This window comes from Vombatus ursinus, unplaced genomic scaffold, assembly GCF_900497805.2.
Source record: "Vombatus ursinus unplaced genomic scaffold, bare-nosed wombat genome assembly UNPS02007344.1, whole genome shotgun sequence".
NCBI classification, from domain to species: domain Eukaryota; kingdom Metazoa; phylum Chordata; class Mammalia; order Diprotodontia; family Vombatidae; genus Vombatus; species Vombatus ursinus.
In genome coordinates, this window is record NW_020947122.1 from 5,411,387 (window position 1) to 5,433,327 (window position 21,941).

Sequence of the window (21,941 nt, forward strand, 5' to 3'; positions counted from 1 at the left end):
CACACACACACACACACACACACACACACACACACACACACACACACGCAGCGCCACTGTGTGCCATCCTCCTCCTTGCACAATATGAGAGCCTTCCTATAACCCTGTTCCAAGTCCCTTTGAGTCTTAGAAGGATCTCACTGCCCATTCCATCAGTTCCACATTTCTGTCCCACTTTTCCACAACTGAAGAGAACAGTCAATCATGGAAAGAAATCTTGGGGAGTTCCCCATCCCAAATAATTTGCATTTTGTTCCAGGGTTTAGTCTGTTTCCTCTTTATAAGATATGATATCGTCATTTCTATCTCCACAACAGCTCTTTCGAACCTGTCCTGTCCACTCCCATAGCCCCCACTCAAGTGCCAGCCCTCATTTCTTCTCACCTGGACTATGGCAATAGCCTCCTAATTGGTCTCCCTGCCTCAAGTCTCTCCCCTCTGTAATCCAACCTGCAAATGGTGCCAAGGCAATGTTCTTAAAATTCAGGTCTGATTGTACCATTCCACAACTCAACAAATTCCCTGTTATAAATATATAATAAAATAAAATATAAACTCTTTTATTTAGGATTTAAAGCTCTTCACTAACTGGCCTCAGTCTACCAGCTATTTCAGCTTTATTACACATTACACTGCTCTATGGACCAGCTCTGTGACCTATTTGCTTTTCTTTCTTTTTTTTTCCTTTTGTAAGGCAATTGGGGTTAAGTGACTTGCCCAGGGTCACACAGCTAGTTAGTGTCAAGTGTCTGAGGCTGGATTTGAACTCAGGGCCTCCTGACTCCAGGGCCAATGCTCTATCCACTTCGCCACCTAGCTGACCCACCTATTTGCTTTTCTTCACGTATGACTGTTTATGTTTAGACTCTATTTCTTGTACACTGGCTGCCCCTCCCTTCCTGGGATACTCAGACTCAGCTCAAATGTCACTTTTGCAGAAGGCCTGGTCCCCCAGCTGAGAGTGCCTTTTCCTCCAAGCTCACCTTGTATCTGCTTTGATGTGTTTTGTAAATATAAGATATAGGTGCATGCTATCTCTTCCATTCAAAATTAAACTCTTTGAGAGCATTCCACCTGTCTTTTTATCCCCAGTGCCTAGTATAGTGCCTTTTATACATAATAAGTGTTTAATAAATGTTTGTTGATTGGTTGATTACTAACTCTGGCTACTGCCAAGAGCCACAGAAGAATCTCCTTGGAGTTTAGAGTGGAGTAGAAAAATAGACAAGAGAGAGTTGATGTGGTTGAGTTTCAGGCTTTCCAAATGAATGAGGGGCTGCTCCAGGAGTGAAATATTAAAAAAAAAAAAACAACAGAAAGAAAGAGAAAGAGAGAGATTAATAATAAAATTATCTGTGTTATATTTCTCAATCATAAAAAAGCCCAGTTTTCTTTAAATTTCCCTACTTTTCTGAGTGCCTTTTATCCTAATATGGGACCTTTGGTTTTTTAACGTGTTGCAGAAATGTATTTATTTATTTTTTAAAAAACAATAGCAAGTTTCTCCTTTAAAATACATTAGTAGTATTTTTTTTTTTAAATATAGTAGCTTTCAGGGCAGCTAGGAGGCGAAATGGATAGAGCACTGGCCCTGGATTCAGGAGGACCTGAGTTCAAGTCTGGCCTTGGACACATAACACTTACTAGCTGTGTGATCCTGGGCAAGTCACTTAACCCCATTGCCTAGCCAAAAAAAAAATTATATCTATATCTATATCTATATCTATAGATATAGATATATATATAGTGGCTTTCTGTAAATTCTTTTCCAGTGTATACTTATATGTTATTTTCCTCTTATTTAGGGGTTACATCCTATATATGAAGGTGGGTTGGTCTCGATTTGGTTCATTATAATTCTTGACTGAGTCTAGTTTGGTAAGAATGAGACCTTCAATGTCTTCATCGCTTGGTTACCGGCTAGCACCATCTACTCCAACAACACATCTACTCTGAGAGTCATTTGATCTCCTACATAAGAGAACATGTCTACACAGGACGACTGAATTGACCATTCTGTTCAATCCAGTAACATTTGATTCAGGGAAAAGATTAATCCAAATAAGGTTGTTTTGCTGAGTTGACAGGTCTGTTGACTTATGTAATTGGGTCACATAGTTACCATAGTAGCCAGGTGTTGACAGTTAAAGTAAAGGGATAGGTACCATTGTATCACATAACACTAATATTTGGGAAACAGGAAAAAAGAGTCTGTTTTGTTCTTTGATCCTACCTTTAGTCTAAAGATGGAGCAGACATCATAATTAATGGGGTCAATGAAACATTATAGTCACAGACTGGTTTGATTGCCTTTTATTTAATGCATGTGTTGATACATTTTTAAGATGCTGCTGTTCCAGTAATGGCCATTTTGTTTCATTAGGCCATTGTTTCTCAAACTAATCTGGCCACTGAACAAATTCTGAGGCTTAAAATATGTTGATGGTATAATGGCCCCAAAAATAGAGATATGAGAAGGCAACTCCTTCCCCCTCCCCTTTTTATGGCAGGGAGATGGAAATTAGGAATTTGGAGCATTGCATGTAATAGACTTAGTTGAGATGACAGTTAATAGGGAAGGGGACAAGCATTTATTAAGCACCTACTATTTACCGGGATGGCAATTAGGTGGCATAGTGGATAAAGTGCTGAGCTTAGAGTCAGGAGATCTGAGTTCAAATCTAACCTCAAAAATGTCCTAGCTGTATAACCTTGGGCAAGTCACTTAATCTCTGTTTGCTACTGGAGAAGGAAATGGCAAACCACTACGGTATCTTTGCCAAGAAAATCCCATGAGTTGGACATGAATGAAACAACTGGACAATAACAATGTACCAGGCACTATGCTAAGCACTTTACAAATATTACCTCTTGTTCCTCTGTCTCTGTTGCTAACTAGTTAAAATTATGTTAAAATATAATATTTTTATTATAGTGAAGTGTAATAGAACATTGAATAGTGTTTCCCACGATTTGTACAAGGAGGATAGAATTTTGTCAGGAGTTTGAAAAGTTCTGCCCAGTTCAGCGTCCTGCTCCTGTCTTGTATCACTCCACTTCACACTATAGTCCAATAACTGGACTATTCTCTGTCCCCCAATTTGGCCTGTGCTTTTCTGCCTCTGTATTATTGCTCAAACTGTGTTTCTGCCTGAAGTGACCTCTCTCCACCTGCTTTATTCTTTTTTTTTTTTTTTTGGTTGGGCAATGGGGGTTAAGTGACTTGCCCAGGGTCACACAGCTAGTAAGTGGACCTACTTTATTCTTACTCACCCTTTAAAGCTGGACTTAAATACCACCTCCTTCAAAATGTTTTACCTGATCTTATCTACCCCACCCTTTATTTTCGAACCTGTCTAATACACTATTTTAGAGGCAGTTAGGTGGTGCACTGAATAGAGCATTGGACTTGGAGTCAGGAAGACTCATCTTCCTGAGTTCAAATCTGGTCTCAAATATATATTAGCTGTGTGACCTTGGGCAAGTCACTTAATCTTGTTTGCCCACTTTCCTCATCTATAAAATGAGCTGAAGAAGGAAACGGCAAACCACTCCAGTATCTTTGCCAAGAAAACCTGAAATGGGGCCGTGAAGAGTTGGACATGACTGAAAAATGACTCAAGGACAACCAAAAATGCTCTATTTATCATGTATGTTATGGTTATCTGTGCATTCATCTTACGTCTTCACTAGAGCATAAACTCAAAGACAACTAGATGCCCTGCTGGGTAGAGAGCTGAGATGGGAGTCAGGAAGACCTAAATTCTGAGTGAGTCATCCAATCACCCTGTGCCTTTGTCCTTATCTGTAAAATGAGAGCATTGGATCTGTGACTTCTAAGGTCCCTTCTAGCTCCACATCTGTGACAAGCAACGGTGACTTATCTAAAATTTACATTTGCCTTATCATGAAGCACTGGGCCCTGTGCACAGTAGATATTTAACAAACTTTGAGCTTAAGCACGAAAAGATTAGAGCTCCAAGGGCTTTGAAGAGGAAATGTTGAATTGCCTTTGCATAGAACACATGGCCTTTCCAAATCCTTTTCAGTCTGAATGAATGAATATAAAAGCATTTTAAAGCATTTATTAAGCACTTACTATGTGTAAAGCACTACATTGAGGCGGTTTTAGCTGTAAGTGGAATAGAAAGTCTCATGGTCCTTAAGGTGCAATGAATGACTAAGCAGATGGTGAGGGGGGAGGGGCGCAGTGCTGGTGAGTGTTTAACATCAGAGGCACGACACATTTTTAAGTTTAATTTGCATTATTGATGTTTTCTCCGTCATTCATCCAGACTCCATCTGAAGTCTACCAGGAGTACACTAACTGGCCCAACCACTCTCTTACTAAGACTGGTTTTTACATTTTTAAATATAATAAAACTTTATTTACAAATATAAAAACTATTCTTAGCTCTGGGAATACACAAACAAGTTTGGGTCACAGGCCTAATTTGTTTGGACTCTTTGGACTCAGACTGTAGTTAGCCAACCTCTGACACTCTATTAACACAATTAACAAAATAATAAAGCACCAATTTGTAATATTTGCTGAGATATAAATGTTCACAATGAAAATTTAACAATCAGCTAGTTTCTAGCTCATTCCTGGCAATGCATCTTCTTTAAGTTCATATGTACTGATAAAATCATATCTGTTTCTTATTTTGAACCATTTTATGGCTCTATGGACTTTGGTGCTGAGGACTTTCTTTTCTGGGTCTTCAGTAACTATGGTTGCTAAGAGGGCAGGGGCTTTCGAAGCCATTGTCAGATCCTGTGTATAGGGATTGCTTCCCTGGATTGAAGGCTGTTGGGGCTGGGCTGAAAGCACGGCTGGGGCCGGGGTGTGGTGGAGGAAGGTGGATATTTCTGGAGCTCTGGGGCTTAACTTGCTCGTCAGTCCTAAGATTCTAAACTCTCATAGGAATTAAAGTGCTTCGTTCTGTTCCTGGTCTTGTCCTTGGTGCATGGTTCAATTTGGCCAAACTTTCTCAAATGGTGAAATAGGCCTTAAGTCACTGCTTGCTTTTTGTTAGAGATGTGAGTCCGGTGATGAATGCTTATGAAGTACCAGGCTGAGGAGGATAAAGAAAAGAATAAGATTCTAAGCCCAGAAGTCTACTGAGGGAAAGAAGAAAAAGACAAAATTACTAAGGTCCAAAATAGAGATGATGGAGTACAGAGTCAGTGAGAATTCAGAGGAAGGAGAGGTTGCTTCCAGTTCAGGAATTAGGGTTCAACATTCTGTGTCCCCATCTCCCATAAGAATATCCCTCTTGCCTGGAAAGTATGATGTCCTTACTTCTTCATCTTAGAGTTCCCTGGCTTCAAGATGCTCAAGGGCTGGCTCCTATGGCAATATCTTCATTACTTTCACTCCCACCCCAGCAGCTGATACTGCTCTCTCTCCCTCCTTAAATAATCATGTGCCATCGTCCTTAGCTGCTTACCCTGTGTATCTCCCAGTAAAATGTAAACTTGAGGGCAGGCGCTCTTGGTTTGTGTCACTAGCACAATGGCTTTCCCAATGCCTTGTACAATGCTTTCCATGTAGTGTATGCTTCAGAGATGCTCATTCTATTGAAATAGAGAGGTGCAAAGCACTATGGGAAAATGGAGAGATCATTTCAATGAATGAAACTAAATGCCAAGAATCATCAGTCCTCTGGAAATGAAAACAATACCCAATATGGAAACTAACCTGCTGTGAATAATAAGAAAAGAAACCTAAGCCATAGAAGTGATGTAAGCTAAGAAGCTAATGAAGTCCGGTATGTGTTTGAAAAGAATTGGCTCTTTTTACGAGGATTTACTAAGAAACTTCAAGTCTTGGAGTTTTTAAAAGTAAAAATTACCTGAAAAAAAGTCCTAGATCTACTTTTTGATACAGGTCAGTTACTTAGCTAATAGCAACATCTCAAATTTACATAATGCTATACTTTCAAAAGTTTTCCATAATGATCTAGCTATATGCACTGTATACATTTACATTTTGTGTACATGTATCTTGTATATCAATTACATGCATTTATATGTATATGTTCATATACAGTATTGTTTATGATTTATTTATATATATTCTAAGTTATATGTATAAATATGTATATATCATATTAATACATTCTGCTTATATGTCATGCATATACTATACACATTATATATAATACATATACTATACACATATTCAGATCCAATGTCAGACAGTCACTTGTGTGTGACAGTGGGCAAGTCACTTAAAAAAACCCCAAAAACCTCTGTTCCCCTCAGTTTCCTCATCTGTAAAGTGGGGATAACAATAGCACCTATCTCACAGGGTTGTTGTGAGGATCAGATGAGATAATATTTGTAAAGCTCTCAGCATAGTGCCTGACACATAGCAAGTACTATATAAATGTTAGCTATTTTTAATTAATCTCATCATGATCCTCATAACAGCCTTGTGAAGTTGGTAGTACAAATATTATAGAATATAAGAGTCGAACAGGATATTAATCCAACTCCCTAATTTTACAAAATGTAGATGCTGAGGCCCAGAAAAGTTAAATGACAATGATGAAGTGCTAATAAATAACTGGTGGAACTGGGATTAAAACTCAGGTTTCTTGACTCCTAAAAAACTGAGGCTCAGAGAGTTTAAGCAATTTGCCTAAAGCCACGCAGCCAGTAAGGGACAGTGTTGGTCCTTCAGCCTAGGACTCAATAATTGCAAGTACGCTATACATTTCCCTTCTGTAATCCTTGCCATTGGGCTCCAAGTGGGAAGAATGATCTGTTAATATTATGTTTAAGGAGGTTACAAATGGATATCTTTCTTATGGAAAGACAGGAACACTGGGCACCATTCCATTGTCTCTTTTTCACCGCGCTCCTGGCTTAAGAGAGAAGATTTGCTTCTTTTCTGTTTTTCTCTTTGGTCAACGATCTTTCTCCAATAAGCAAGCACTGGAAGAAAAAAAGCAAAAGAATGGGGTGGGGGGAGAGGGATCTCCTTTTTTTTTTTTTTCTTTCCTTTCAAAACGAAGATGTTTTCATTCTACTCAAGAAATTTTCATTCCCTGGGAAAGGGTAGGTGTTTTAGAAGCCAGAGGAAAAGAACTTTGGTGTAATTCCCACCTCCACCCCCCAAATAGGTCAGTTTAGACTTTATTCCTTTTTTTGAGAGATGGAGATTCTGGCACACAATAAATCAAGTCCCTCCCCAAGCTTGATCTTTGTTCTCCACCCACCCCTTTATTTGCCTCCTCCCATTTCTTCAGTTCTACTAATACTCTGACTCCTAGAGGGGAAAAGGCAGTTCCTTCCTGGAATCTTAATATATACTAATTCTTTCCATGGTCTGTTCTGATGGTACTTACAAAAAGCCCTCTGGTCTCTGTTGCTTTCCAGTGCCATCAGAACTGCATTTTACAGGATCTAAGGAGCATTTGGGATCTCCACAGCTCTTATGTCTGTATGATCTTTTGTCTCTTGGGATCTGATAGGATTCCACAAAGAGAGAAGCATGGGTCCAAGTAATCCCTTTTATATCCATGAATAAATAACTATTTTTTTGAGTCCCTGACTTTGCACAGTAGGAACAAAAATATTTCAGTTATCCTTCTCTCCACTCCGTTCTTCTTCCCGTAACTCTTCCACTGAAATAGAAATAGCCTGAAACATTATATAGGTAGTTGAACCACAGGGTCAAGAGGGAGCTGGAGAGAACATCTAATTTGTACTATCTTGCCCAGAAGTCTCTGCATTAAACCATCCTGGCAGATGCTTCTTTATCTTTGGCTTTAAATTCTCCAGGAAAAGAGATTCCATAACTTCCCTTCAGTGTTTAATAGCCCTGTCAAGGAATCTTTTTTTTGGGGGGGGGGTAATTCTCTTATGCTGAACTTTTTTTTTTGCACTTAGTAGTATTTTATTTTTTTCCAATTACATATAAAGATAGTTTTCAGCATTCATTTTTGTAAGATTTTGAGTGCCAAATTTTTCTCCCTCTTTCCCTTCCCTCCCCCCTCCCCAAGACAGCAATCTTATATAGATTGTACATGTACAATCATGTTAAACATATTTCTGCATTGGTCACATAGTGAAAGAAGAATCAGAACAAAAGGTTGGAAAGACCACGAGAAAGAAAAAACAAAAAAAGAGAAAATAGTATGCTTCAATCTGCGTTCAGACTCCATAGTTCTTTCTCTGGATGTGGATAGCATTTTGTTATGCTGGACTTTAAATCCACAGTTGCTCTCCATCTTTGTGGAGTAACCTCTTAAACATTTAAAGATTATAATTAAATACACCCCACTCCCCTCTACCTTTTCTCCTCCAGACTATGTAATTTCAATTCTGTAGCCTTTCTGCAGAGATCATTTTGCTCGGAATAGTCTAAGATAGATGGACTGGGGTGCCGTGGGATAGCTCTAGGTGCTGCAGCTAGTTCCCTCAGTCTTGATAGAGGTACGGCAGTCTGTCGGTCCGGACCAATTGCTTTAGGGAGGCAGCCATGGACTGGCTCTATGAGTGTCTGTGCTATGGTGACATGACCTTACTATTCTCTTCTTTAGGCTGATTACTCACAGACTCACCGAATGAACCTTTCTTGGATGCCATTTTCCCATCTCTCTAAATCCCTGTTTTAGGGCAATCTGCTGTTCATGTTCTAAGCAGAAAAACGAACTACCTTCAGGGCCTGGGAAAATAAATCATCCTGGGAGCATGGATAAAAGTGTTCTTTCTTTTGTCCCTTTCTGTTACTGCTGTTGACTTTGTCTTCTTAAAGATTTTGTCAGACAGAATGTTGTACTTGCAGATTCATTCTTGAGAACAAAGACTTAACAAATCCTTAAGGGAGGTAGGGAGATAGAGTGGAAAGAATGCTGAATTATTTTGGAGTCAGGGGATGTGGGTTCAAATCTTCTGCCACTTTTTACTTGTATGACTTTGGGCAAATCACAACCTTCTTGTGCCTAAGTTTCTTTATCTAATGAAATGGCTGGACCTTTAAAGTCTTTTCCAGTTCTAAATCTATAATCTTATGATTTTAGTGAAACAGAAGGTTGAGCTTTATTGCCTAGGTATTTTTCTGTATGTATCTGTTATTTTGTTTTCCCGGTAGCTAACAAGAGCCTGCCTACCCTGTACTTCTGATTCTTTGCCACTATTATGTATCTTCACCCTATTTTTAAACATTTTGCTTGGCTTACTCCTATTATTCAGACCTATAGCTCCAAGGACAAACCACTCACCCATTTACTTGGTCCTGAGCTCTTATTCTAATTTAATGTTTCATTTCATTGAACATGCTCTTATTAAGTGCTTACTCTATATAAAGCATTGAGCTAGACACTGGATGAGATGCAAAATTTAAATAAGACATGATGTCTGCACTCATGAAGTCTTATCTATAGTCCACTACACAAATACAGACATCTATATTTAATATATACTATATGATAAGTTCATTAGAAAGTTACAAAACAATATTATAAGGAGTCTTGGGGTAATATTATTTTTGACAGGGCATCAGAGAAGGTGATAACTGAGTTGATATTCAAAGGACAGTTTGGGATGTAATAGGTAAAGCAGGGAAAGAAGGTTTTCCAGGCACAGCTAACAGTATGAGCAAATGCATGGAGGAGGGAGAGTACAGGGCATTGTCAGGAAGACAGTAGTAGTGAAGTTTAATTAGAGCACAGAACAGGGTTAATGGAGGGGTTAGAGGAGAGTAATAAATAAGAGTGATAAGAGATAAAGACAGAAAGCTAGAATGGCAGGTCCCAGACTGTGGAGGGTTTTGAATGTCACACAGTGAAATCTTATATTTATTCGGGAGCCAATAGGGAGCCACTGAAGACTTGTAAGCACAGTAATAATATAATCAAGAGTATGTTAGAACCACTTCAAACCATTGGAGAGAGCCGATTGTTAAATTTTCAGTATGAGCATTTACATCTTAGGAAAGAGGCAAACACTATATTACAGCTTAATTTATTGTTTTGCTGATTGTCTAGAATTAAGAAAGTGATAGGTTTTATTGTTGCTGTTGTTGAGTCATTTTAATCATATCTGACTCTTCATGACCCCAGTTGGGGTTTTCTTGGCAAAGATACAGGAGTGATTTGCCATTTCCTTCTCTGGCTCATTTTACAGATGACAAAACTGAGGCAAACAAGGTTAAATGACTTGCCCTTGGTCACACAGCTAGTAAGTGTCTGAGGCTGGTTTTGAACTCAAAAAGATGAGTCTTTCTGACTCCAGGCCCAGTACTCTATCTCTTATATCACCTAGATGGCCCAAGAAAGTAATAGAGAAAATGTTAATAATACAGATTAAACCTAGAAGTAAGACCTTCATACATTTCCCCACCCTGGAGAGATGGTTGTTAAATATTTACCAGTACACTACTGGATATAATTAGACACAAGTCAAGTCAACAAGCATTTATCAAGCATTTATCATGTGCCAGGCATTGTGCTAAGTGTGGGGGGCATACAAACACGAGCAAAAAAAAAAAGGAAAGGAAAAACAAGTTCTTTCCCTCACAGAGCTTATATTCTAATGGGAGAAGACAATACATTAAAAGGAGCTGAAAAAATTGGGTATGGGGAGAAAAAAACAACAGAGGGACAAAATCTGAAAAGTGAAGGATGGTTGGTCTGGGCTCTTCCACAAAATGAAAGTTTTAGGAGGAACTCAACAATGAGAGAAGGACCCTACAGGGGCCAAAGGAAAAGCAGCTTCAATATGGTGGCAAAGTATGAAGAGTAAAGCGTGGTAGTATGGAACAAACTCACCCATGAGAGGAGGCCACAAGGGCCAAGGGAAGAAGCAGCTGAAGTGTGGTTGCAAAATCCGGAAAATGAAATAGAAGAAAGATTATTTTGGGAGTGACGTGAATGATGATTTGTATGTGTGTGAAAGGGATGGGGGAGAGAACAGAGAACAGAGATGGGAAGACTCAATAAAAATTACAATAGTTTAGGTGGATGATAATGAAGTCTATTGTAGGATGGTTGCAATGGGAATAGAGAAGAGGGTATGGATGTGAGAAGCTGAAGAAGTGAAATTGAAAGAACTTGGTTACTGATTAGAAATGAAAAGTATGGGAGAGGAAAGGATCAAAGATAAGTATAAGGTTACAAACGTACTGTTGTGGTTGGTTGTGTGTCCTTCATTCTCGAAGAGGACCAATGACATCAGAAAGTGTACATCTTGAGTTGCAAGTGAATTGGATTTAGTGAGACAGAGCTATGCAGAGTCCTTACTCCTCCAGAGTCACTGGAATCCAGTGGCAAGACATAGGTCAAGATGACTGGTGGTGGCCCAGGATGCAGTGGGAAACCATGGCCTTTTTAAGCTTGTTGTTGTTGTTCATCCTTGGTTCTCCAAGAGGATCAATGACATCAGGAGGGACATGTCTTGACTTACAAGTAAATTGGATTTAAACTGGATTTAAATCCAAATATGTTTACAAACATGATAGGCGCAGTGAATGGTGGTGCCAAAGGCAGAAACAAGTGAAATCAGAAGATGGAACAAGTTTAGGGAAAAAGATAACAAGCTCTGTTTTGGGTTATGCTGCATTTGAGGTTCTGGCAAGATAGTCAGATAATGCCCTCTTGGGAGTTTGGACTTGTGGTCCTGGAGCTCAGGAGAGAATTGGACCAGAGGAGTTGATTTGTGTGTTAATTGTACAAAGGTGGTAGTTGAATTCATTGGGGTGACTTAGATTTCCAAGGGAAAGAGTGTGAAGAGAATACCTTTGGTCAAGGTCAGACCCCTGAAGAATACCTACAATAATGGGCCAGGAGGAGGATGAGTGAGATTGAGAAAGAATGGTTAGGAATGATATCAAATTACATGGGCAGTCGCTTGGGGGATGGGTCAGACGGGAGTTTGTGTGTATCACCAAAGCAGAGCACTCTTGGAGACAAAACAGTGGCCTGGTTTCATATGTAAAAAGGCAGGTAAAGCCCAGAGAGCCTTGGGAATCTGAAATCATCTCTTACCTCCCAGCCATGCCTGTTTCTCTGGGGAGCTGTGTTGTCAGTAGATGACAATAAATGCAATAATTAGATCATTAAGCAATCTCTATTGAGAGTCTGGAAAAATACGTCTACACTTCATATTTCAAAGCATAAAGGGGAAAAAAATCTGAGTTTTGTAATCAAATATTACTAATGATAATCAGATCAATAACATATCATGTACACTACTTGGACATTTTATGTAAATGAGAGTCTGTTTTCTTTAGCAAGCATTTATTAGGAGCTTATTTCATTCCAGGTACTATAGATCCTTCCCATATCATCAGCAAATTGTTATCTCAAAAAGATAACAGAATGTATCTAGTTATTGGAGGGAGTAAATACATATATGGACAAGAGAATCTCAGCTAGTGTAAATCTTACTATGCCCATAGTATGAATGATGAAATAGAAGCACAGAGAGATTAACTTTAGCAGGTAGATAGAGCAGTGGATAGAGTGCCGGACCTGGAGTCAAGAAGACCTGAGTTCAAATCCAGACTCACCCCTTAACTAGCTATGGGACCCTGGGCAAATCACTTAACCTCTGTCTGTCTCAGTTTCTTCATCTGAAAACAGAGATAACACGTACCTCCCAAGTTTGTCATGAGGATAAAATGAATTAAAATTTGTAAAGCACTTACAAACCTTAAAGTGCTATATAAATGCTATCATCGTTATTGTCATCATCGTCATCATTATCATATTATGTTATGTATCATATCATATTATGTTGTTCTTAATAGATGTCCAACATTCTTTCACCATGCTGCCTCCACTAGAGATATTTAGTGTGGAGAGTTGCTTAATTCATTACTATATTGGCTTCTTCTCAGCTCTTGTACAAAACAAGAGAGTGCTTTATTTCAACTAATCCGAAAGTTTCTTTGGAAACAAATAAAAGATGTTGAGGGTCAAAATAACATCCATTACTTTAATGACCAAAGTCAAATTCGATTTTTTTAAAATTGTATTTGTTTATTCTGAACTTGAAACACCGAAAAAGAACATTTCCAAATGTACAGCAGAACTTCCAGAGTTTTATATGAAACAGTGAATTTCCATTTCCTACCACTTGCTTTTTTAAAAGCATATAATAAATTCCACACATTACTTTCAAAACTGTTCTGCTGTGCTTTTCCCTGAACGTCCTTCTATTCTCTTCTGTTCTTTAAAAAAAAATGTTTCAATGGCCTTCTTCTTTTATATCATTATTACCTAATCCTCCTGGATCCTTCCCCTTTCAATTAAAAACTGAGGGAAACAGTTTTAACAAATAAACAAATACCTTTTAACAAATAAACTTAGTCAAGTAAAACAAATTTCACACAAAAGTCATGTCCAAACAACATGTCTCTTTCTGTACCTTATGCTTATCAGTCATTTAGTCAGTCAATAAGTAATTATTAAGTGCCTACTATGTGCCAGGCAGTATGCTAAGCACCACGGTTTGCAACTTAAAGACTTCTGGCCTTGAGGCTTTAGGCTCTGTTGACCCTTAGTTCTTGCTCAATATCCTGATCACATGGCTATTATTATGATTAAAGAATTCAAGTTTGTGTTTCCATGGTGCTTATCACCCAACTCTCTAGGAGCTGAGGCAATATTCTTTTATTTTTTTTTTTTATAACACCATGTTCCCTCCCAGTATCACTCCTTCTTTCCCAGAGAGCCCTCCCATATAATAACTAATATTTTTAAAGATGAAGAAAAAGAGGAAAAATCAACATAACTAATACATCAAAAAAGTCTGAAAATATGTGCAATATAAAATATTTGTGAACCTCCCACCTCAGCAAAGGAGTATGGTGGGAGTGTCTTCCCATATCTCTTCTTTCAAGCTATGTTTACTCTTTATAATTTTTCAGCTGAGGCAATATTCTACAAAAGGAATGGAATTTTTAGCTTTCCTCTGTGACAGCCAATTGGTATAGCAAGGTATGGGGCTAGAGAGCTTCTAAAGCCAGTGCTTGACTGGAGACTCAGAGAAGGGATGAAGCTACTATAGAAATGGCGCCTTATGGCTCCCTCTGCAGTACATTTTCAATAAACTTTGTTGTTTGATTTCACTTTCCCCTCCCAAGCTCCCTTCACCCACTCTGCCTTCAAGAAAAACTCTGGTACAGAGTGGGAGTGGGAAAGATGCATACCTATTGCCTCTCTGCAAGGGCTGCTCCCATTCTGTAAGCTACTCTTGGGTGTTGGGATAAGAATTTAATGAGCTACATGCATTTATCGAGTAAGTGTGTGCAAGGCACTGTGGATCCTTTCCCTTACCCTCTCACCCCCTACTCCTACACTGCAGGTATATGTAAAAATGAATAAGTATAGTTCTTGGAGAGAAAGGGGAGTAGAACAAAGCATTTCTCAGTAACACCCCAAAATCTCCCAGTGCTCTCCATCCCCACCCTAAGTTGACCGCTTGAGAACAAGCCCATCCAACTTCATTCACTTAAAAAAATTTTTAAGCACTGGCCCTGGAGTCAGGAGAACCTGAGTTCAAATCCGGCCTCAGACACTTGACACTTACTAGCTGTGTGACCCTGGGCAAGTCATTTAACCCTATTGCCTAGCCCAAAGAAAACAAAGATTGAAAAAAAAATTTTAATTTTATTGATTACTTTTGTTTTTTTGTCATTTTCATTTCCTAATATATCCCTCCCCCATCCACTTAGCTGTCCCTTGCTACAAAGATTTGAAAAGCAACTCAGGAAAACCAGCAACATTTCAACCATGTCAGATAGTATATGGTATGTCTGTCTCATACCCTTAGTCCCTCATCTGTGCAAATACAGGAGAGAAATGTATTTTTTCAACTTCTCTATTGCTAAATGTGGTCATTATGTTCATATGGTGTTCTGTTTCAGTTTTTTGTTTTTTCCATTTACATTGTTGTAATCATTGTGTATATTATTTTCCTGCTTCTGCATACTTCATCAAGAATATGTCTTCCCGTGTTTCTGGTATATTTTCATATTCATCATTTCTTATAGTACAGTAACATTCCATTATTTCTATAAGCCAAATATTTTTAGCCATTCCTCAATCAATAGGCACGTACTTTCCTGGGTTTGTTTTGTTTTGTTTTGTTTTGTTTGTTTTTGCTGCCACTAAAAACATAGCTATGAGTATTATGATCTATAAATACCAGACATTCAAAAAATAAATGTCATCAAGAAATTAAGTCCAAACAGAATACATTTAAGGTTCACTTTGCCCTGGTTTGGATATTTTAAATGTGCATAAATGCCTAAGAATCAACACTAAACTCAGTACTTTCTCCCCACTTTGATTTAAATGCTCTGATTAGAGCAATTAAAGTATTTATCCACACCACAGCATATAAAATTTTACTACAAACGTGTGCCTTGAATTTTAGCCAACCATTGGAGAATTTCTGTTGATTGCTTCAGTTGCGGTTCTAATTTTTATGAGTGTGTTGAGATCAACTTTTCTCGTTTTCATTCTAATGTTTAGTTATTTCAGTCTTACTGAAAAATTTGCCCCAAAGGAGCCATGAAATATATAGATTATTAAAGATTAAAGACAAGTCCAAGGCTAATTTTGGGGGGAGGAAGTTTCCCAGTTGACAGGATTGTGGGCTATTTGGGCTGATGTGGGGATATAGTTAAAGAAAGAGCTAAGTCTTTGCAAACCTTTACCTCTAAGTAGGTGAGGTGATATTTCATCCCTTGATGATCTCCCCAAGTGTCAGATTCTGACTCAATGAAGGAGTGGGAAGGGTTAGGACAAATAGCAACAGATATGGAATTCCAGTTTGCAAAGATTTTGTAAATCCTAAAGATGTATCTACTCTGACTCGTACCTGCATGCATACTTTCAAGCACATACTCACCCACCCACACCCTTATATCCTGTTTGCTATTTAAAGCCCTTCATTGTCTGTCTTGAACCTATGTTTCATAGCTTATTTCATATTACTTACTCCCCTCATGCCCACTGATCTTTAGCTAAATTGGTCTACTTGGGGTTCCCCATATACAACATTCCATCTTCTGCCTCTGCTTTTTTTTTTTTGGTCTCTCCAGCACCTAACATTGAACTTTACAGATAATAGGTGGTTAACAAATGCATGTTGAATTGAATTGGAAATAGTTACCACTTAGTTGGAAATAGCCGACTCTTAATGAAGTAGGGTTGGTCAATGGGCATCCATGACTTTGGCCTTAGTTTCTAGGAACTCCCTCAGAAAGTCCTCCCAAAGGTAATATTTCTATATTATTACCATTGCTATGGTAGGACAGTGACATCATATGTGTGAAATTATTACATGACTGTGCTGGCCTGAAGACTGTAATGGTGGAAAGCATGTCCTATGGTACAGACTGGATTCCATCATTTTGATGGATCCTCTGATAGTTACTCAGACAAGCAAAAACAATCTTACATGACATTTTCTTGGACTGATTTCAGTAACTCCTTACCCAAAAATGTGTGTCGTTCTGCATAGTCTATCATCTCTCTGTCAGGAGGTAGGTAACATTCTTCATCATCACCCCTCTGGAATCATGGTTGATCCTTGGATTGATCAGAATTCTTAAGTCTTTAAATTTTTTTTTACAGTGCTGCTGCCATAGTTTAAAGTATTCTCTTGGTTCTGTACTCTTTATTCTGAATCAATTCATACAAGTCTTTCCATGTTTCTCTGAAATTGTCCCCATCAGAACATTGTACACAGTAATAGCAATATTGTATGATGATCAGCTGTGAATGACTTAGCTATTCTCAGCAATACAATGATCAACAACAATTCCAAAAGACTCATGATGGAAAATGCTATCCACATCCAGAGAAAGAACTGAGGGAGTCTGAATGCAGATCAAAGCATACTATTTTTCACTTTCTTTATTTTTTTTCATGTTTTTTTCTTTTTTGGGAAGGGGTCTGTTTCTTCTTTCACAGCATGATTAACATGGAAATATGTTTTACGTGATTGCACACACAAAGAGAGAAACTCTCCATCATTTCCTACAGCACAATATTATTCTATTACATTCACATACCATAATTTATTAAGCCATTTCCCAATTGATGGGCACCTCCAATTGTACTTCCCCTTTTGTTCAGCACCAGTGCTCAGCATACAGTAGGTGCTTAACATCCATTAAAAGAATGTGCTTCTTTTTGCCAGGAACATATTTTATGGGCTTTCGACTTAACTCAATATAGTATTGTCTTTTTTCTTTCAGATAGATGACCCCAACAGCAAATTTGGAGAAATGATTACTGAAGCAGATGCTGTTAACTCTGTAGACAATCTTGGAAGCAAACAAGCCCTAAGTACTGATTACCTGGATTCTGATTACCAAAAAGGACAATTGTACGTCAGTTCCCTTAACAGTGATGATTTCCAGGTGGCAACGTACACCCTCACGAATGCCGCACCTATGACCCAATCATTAAGGGAAAGGTGGTACATGAATGTGAATAGCCTAATGGATCTTGCCTTGGCCCCATACTGTGGGAATGGGGATGACCTGTATGTCATTGCAGGAGCAGTGCCCTCAGACCGCAGAGTTAAGGACAAAGTATCTGTCCCTGACTTTGTTTGGTTGGCTGCTTGCTGTGCTGCTCCTGGAGGGTGGTCTATGGGATTCATCAAGCATATGAGGGATGGGGATATCATAGAAGATATGATGGTGAAGGATCTTGAAAAGCTGCTCCCATCTGGGACTCAGCTGTTCCAAAACAATTGTGGGGAAGCAGACCAAGACACAGAGAAAATGAAAAAAATATTAGAGATGGTTAACCATGTGCAGGATGAAGAGAGGATGGTCCAGGCTAAGTCAAGTTCTAGCCAATTATCCAGTTCTCAGAACAAACGGTCTGCTCGGTCATTGCCAGAGGAAGCCGATGAGAGCGGCTTGCTCAGAACAATTGGCGGCATTGTCGCTACCCCTTTTGTCAAGCTTTTCCAATTAATATACTACCTCGTGGTTGGAATCCTGAAAAATGTTCTCTATTGCCTGTGGTACATTACCAAGCAATTTATAGGTATTCTGGAAAATGGAGTCGATAGGATGTGTTCAGCAACAGTGTCATACTTCATGGCCATTGGGGAAGAACTGGTGAGCATTCCCTGGAAAGTGGTCAAGGTCATTGTCAAAATCATCAGGGCCCTTCTACGAATCCTCTGCTGCCTGCTAAAAACCACTTGCCGAATTCTGAGTATCCCCATCAGAGTCCTTGTGGACATTGTCAGTTTCCCCATGTACACAGTTTGTGCCATCCCAACTGTCCTTAAAGATATTGCTGTGGGCCTGGGGGGCACTTTCTATCTCCTCCTGGACACTGCCTTTGGCACTATTGGCAGCCTGTTTCACGTACTTTTTAGTGTCTGTAAACAGATTGGCTTTAAGGTATCTTATGACAACTCTGGGGAGTTGTAGAAGGAAAAATGGACCAGGAGAATCCATCCACGGGGATTTTGACTTTTTGTAAGAGAGAGTCAGAGTGATTCCTGTTTTCAACATGTGGCTTCCTGCTCTTAATTCACATGGCATTTTGGGCACTGATAATATTGCGAATTCACTTAGAGGTTAAGGGGAAACTGCCTGTGTTTGCAAAGAAATGACAGTATGATTTAGAATTTTCTGCTAGCAAAGTGACGAGGGCTGAAAGTTGAGGGTTAACTAATCTCATATGGCTCTACAGTCTAGTTTGGTCAGGTGGTCAGCTTTTTCTAAGCCATAAACACTTTCAGTTCTTCACTATTAATAAAGTAGGGAAATGGCTGCCATTTTCTCAGAAAGTGGCCTACACCCTAAGAGATGTCTGTCTGCTGGTGATAGTTGAGAGTTAGGGAGAGTAGAATGTTCATCCAAAGTGTTTTCTGAAAACTGGGAAAAGGGTTCTTCTCCTTGATGTTTGGTTCTTCTCATCTAATCTAATTGAACCCGATGAGGTCGGATTAAAAAGCCCACTATTGATGTTTATAGCTGATTCTTGAATCTTCTTCCAACATCATGACCTTGTAGCCATGTAAAAGCTGCCAGCCTGAAGGACTGAAAGCTTCATTACCTTGGGTGAGAAGATTACCACCACCCAAGAAGGTCCTTTGGACTTTCAAAGCCCCCCAATAGCAAGTTATAGTTCTCAGTTGAACGTCTTGGATAATGGATATTTTTGCAAAATGTGACTTAATGAGGTGGGAAAGTGAGTCCAGAATTGTCTTGGCACTCAGCACATATAATATTTCTCGCTCGGGCAAATGCCCAGAGAGGATAAGAACTCAGGGTCAAACGTTTGTTTACTCTTGTGTAGTGTTAGTGATGTTATGGAATCTTTCACCAAGCCAAGAAACTGACACCAACTTAAGGGTCGCCTGAAAATCTCATGCTGAGAGCCCCCTACCATCGGCCAATATGATAATGACCAAATTAATTTGGGCTTCTGTAAAAGTCAATTTAATGAACACATTCCCCTATAAATCAAGGCAAACAATAAAATTAAAGCACTTTAAATGGGCCCTAAAGAATTATTTTGATTAGAAAAAAAAGCTCACACTCAGAAGAATTCAAGTTTATGTATTTTCAGAGTTAGCATAATAGAGGAAAAGCTGCTACAAAGCTTCTCAGGAAACTAGATCCTTGATTAAGAAATGTCTCATAGGAAAATACTTTGTTGTGGGCAATAGGTCAATGGGCTTAAGACTCTTATAATCTATCCTTCAGGTTACACTCTATATAGGTCATGCAAGTAAACATCTCCATTTTCCTACTTCTTAACAACACATTCACTAGCCTGAAACCATTTGAGAAAGCAAAACCACCCTCCTCAGGATTTATTCTGCCTCTGACGCAAGATCATTGCCCACGGAAACGACTAAATAAATCTAACAAAACTGAGTAGTCAGAGGAAGAGCTATGCATCAAGAGGAAGCTAGGTAGGAAACCCTGACACCAGAGGCATCTGCTCCTCACATTCTATCATCAGAAAGTTGGATTCATAAATTAAGAGACAGGAAGGAAAACATTTTTACTGTGGCTATAGAGGCTAGTCATTTTTTTGCATTGGAATAGTGGTTGGAAAATATTAGTGTAATGAAAGTAGAGGGACTGAAAAAAAGATCATTGCATTGCATTTAAAGAAAACTGCAACCAGTAAGTCACCATCATGTTAGATCCATGATGTGAGACTTGGAACACAAGCCCTGGACAGGCTTGAGATTGGAAAATATAGTTCATATTCAGATATTTGATTAGTTTAACAATACTCAACCACTTGCTTCCATTCATGAAAGCATATGTGGCCAGACAAAACTTTCCATTGCTGATATGGTATGATGCAAGGAGTATTGACTCTGAAGTCAGAGGAACTGCGTTCAAATCCTGGGTAAGTTAGACTCTCTGACCCTCCATTTCCTCATCTATAAAATGAAGGGGTTGGTTTCTGAGATGCCATCTGGTCTGGGTCTATGATCCTATGAACTATGGGAGTGATTAGGGAGCAGAAATAGTGATATTTGATATTGACAAAGCTGATTCATAGAATCGGAGGGAGAGGAAGCAACATTATCATTGAATTTTAGCGCTGAAAGGGACATTCTCCTTTTATAGATGAGGAAACTGAAGCCCACAGAAGATAAATGACATATCCAAGATTACACAGCTAGTTAGTGATAGAGTCTGAATAAGAACTTGGGTATCTTATCTCCATTCCCCTCCATCAGACTTATTCCAGTGCTCACTCCTGGCTTTTGCAGTTCGAGAAGAACTAGCATCTGATCCCATCTACCTGCAGCACCATGACTAACCCACCTGCGGTGTTTGGGCCTGGTCCCTTTCCAAACATACCTAGTAACTAAGTAATTACTTATTTAACTCTTTGAGTTCATTGCATCATGCATACCATGGTCTTCCTAGGAAAATGGGAAAGGAGAAGGAAGCAAAATGCCTACTACGGTTAGAGAATTGGGGCAGCCATACTTGCACTGAGCGTGTCTACTGTAATTGGCAGTCCTCTCTGTTTGCTAAGACTAGGTTGCTGTTGTTATGCAGCACTTCGAAGGGATCAGATTGGGGAATAACACAAACAGGGCCATTTTGTTTGGGCTGCGATTGAAGGGGGAACTTGGGATTGCAAAACTTCTATCTTGATTGCTGCTTTTTCATATTTATTGTAGCTTTGTGGAAGGATTGTCCATATGTGATTTGATTTGATTTTGTTACTTTTTGGGGGGGGGCAGAGGGAAAGTCCAGATTTGTGATTCCTTCAGGGTATGGAATCTCAGGTACAGATGTACACCTGTAACACAAATAGCCTTAGAGAATTTAAATGACAAAGCAAATCACACAGCTCAGACTATTGTAAATGCCAGAGACAAGACCTGAACCCAGGTCTTCTTGGCACCAAAGCTGGCCTTATGTCTTCCTGTCAGGCTGCCTCTCAAAGTCCTGATGAAGAAGACTTACATCCAGTTTGAACATTATCAAGACTCTTTGTTTTCCTTCCTTTTCCCTGGTCCCACCCAACTGTTGGTTAGCTCATTCTCTGGGTAGCATTTCCAACTGGCCAACAAGCAGGAAACTGAAGAAAAGTCAGAGGAAGGGGGAGACACAGTACTTAACAAGTGACAGTTTGACCTTTTTGAGTGTATAGCTCAATACTCAAGGTATAGTACAAAGTACCCCGTGGGAACTCAATAAGCAGATGCCTGCTGACTGACTGCAGTTTGTTAGCAAGTCTGGTGACAGGTGGACTGGAGAAGGACTGGCTCAAAAGAGGTGTAGGAATTCCTGGCGATTTCATCTAATTCTGTTCTCCTTGTTCCATATAAATTCTAATGAAAGCACTGATTTCCAAACATACCTACTATTTATTTTGCTTCTAAACTTGAGAGCATTTGTGAAGAGAAGATCCACGGGGCAAGTATTGGAATCACTTTTCAAGGCCGTTTCTCTG

At 39.1% G+C, this 21,941-nt stretch overlaps 1 protein-coding gene across 1 annotated transcript in view; it reads left to right on the forward strand.

Moving 5' to 3' along the window:
• ENDOD1 (endonuclease domain containing 1) overlaps positions 1 to 18,971 on the forward strand; it is a 28,273-nt gene extending 9,302 nt beyond the window's left edge. The window contains exon 2 of the mRNA XM_027849377.1: positions 17,228 to 18,971. Coding sequence (XP_027705178.1) covers positions 17,228 to 18,427 — 1,200 coding nt within the window. The 3' untranslated portion in view covers positions 18,428 to 18,971. The remainder of the gene's footprint in view (positions 1 to 17,227) is intronic.
• The last annotated feature ends 2,970 nt before the right edge of the window (positions 18,972 to 21,941 follow it).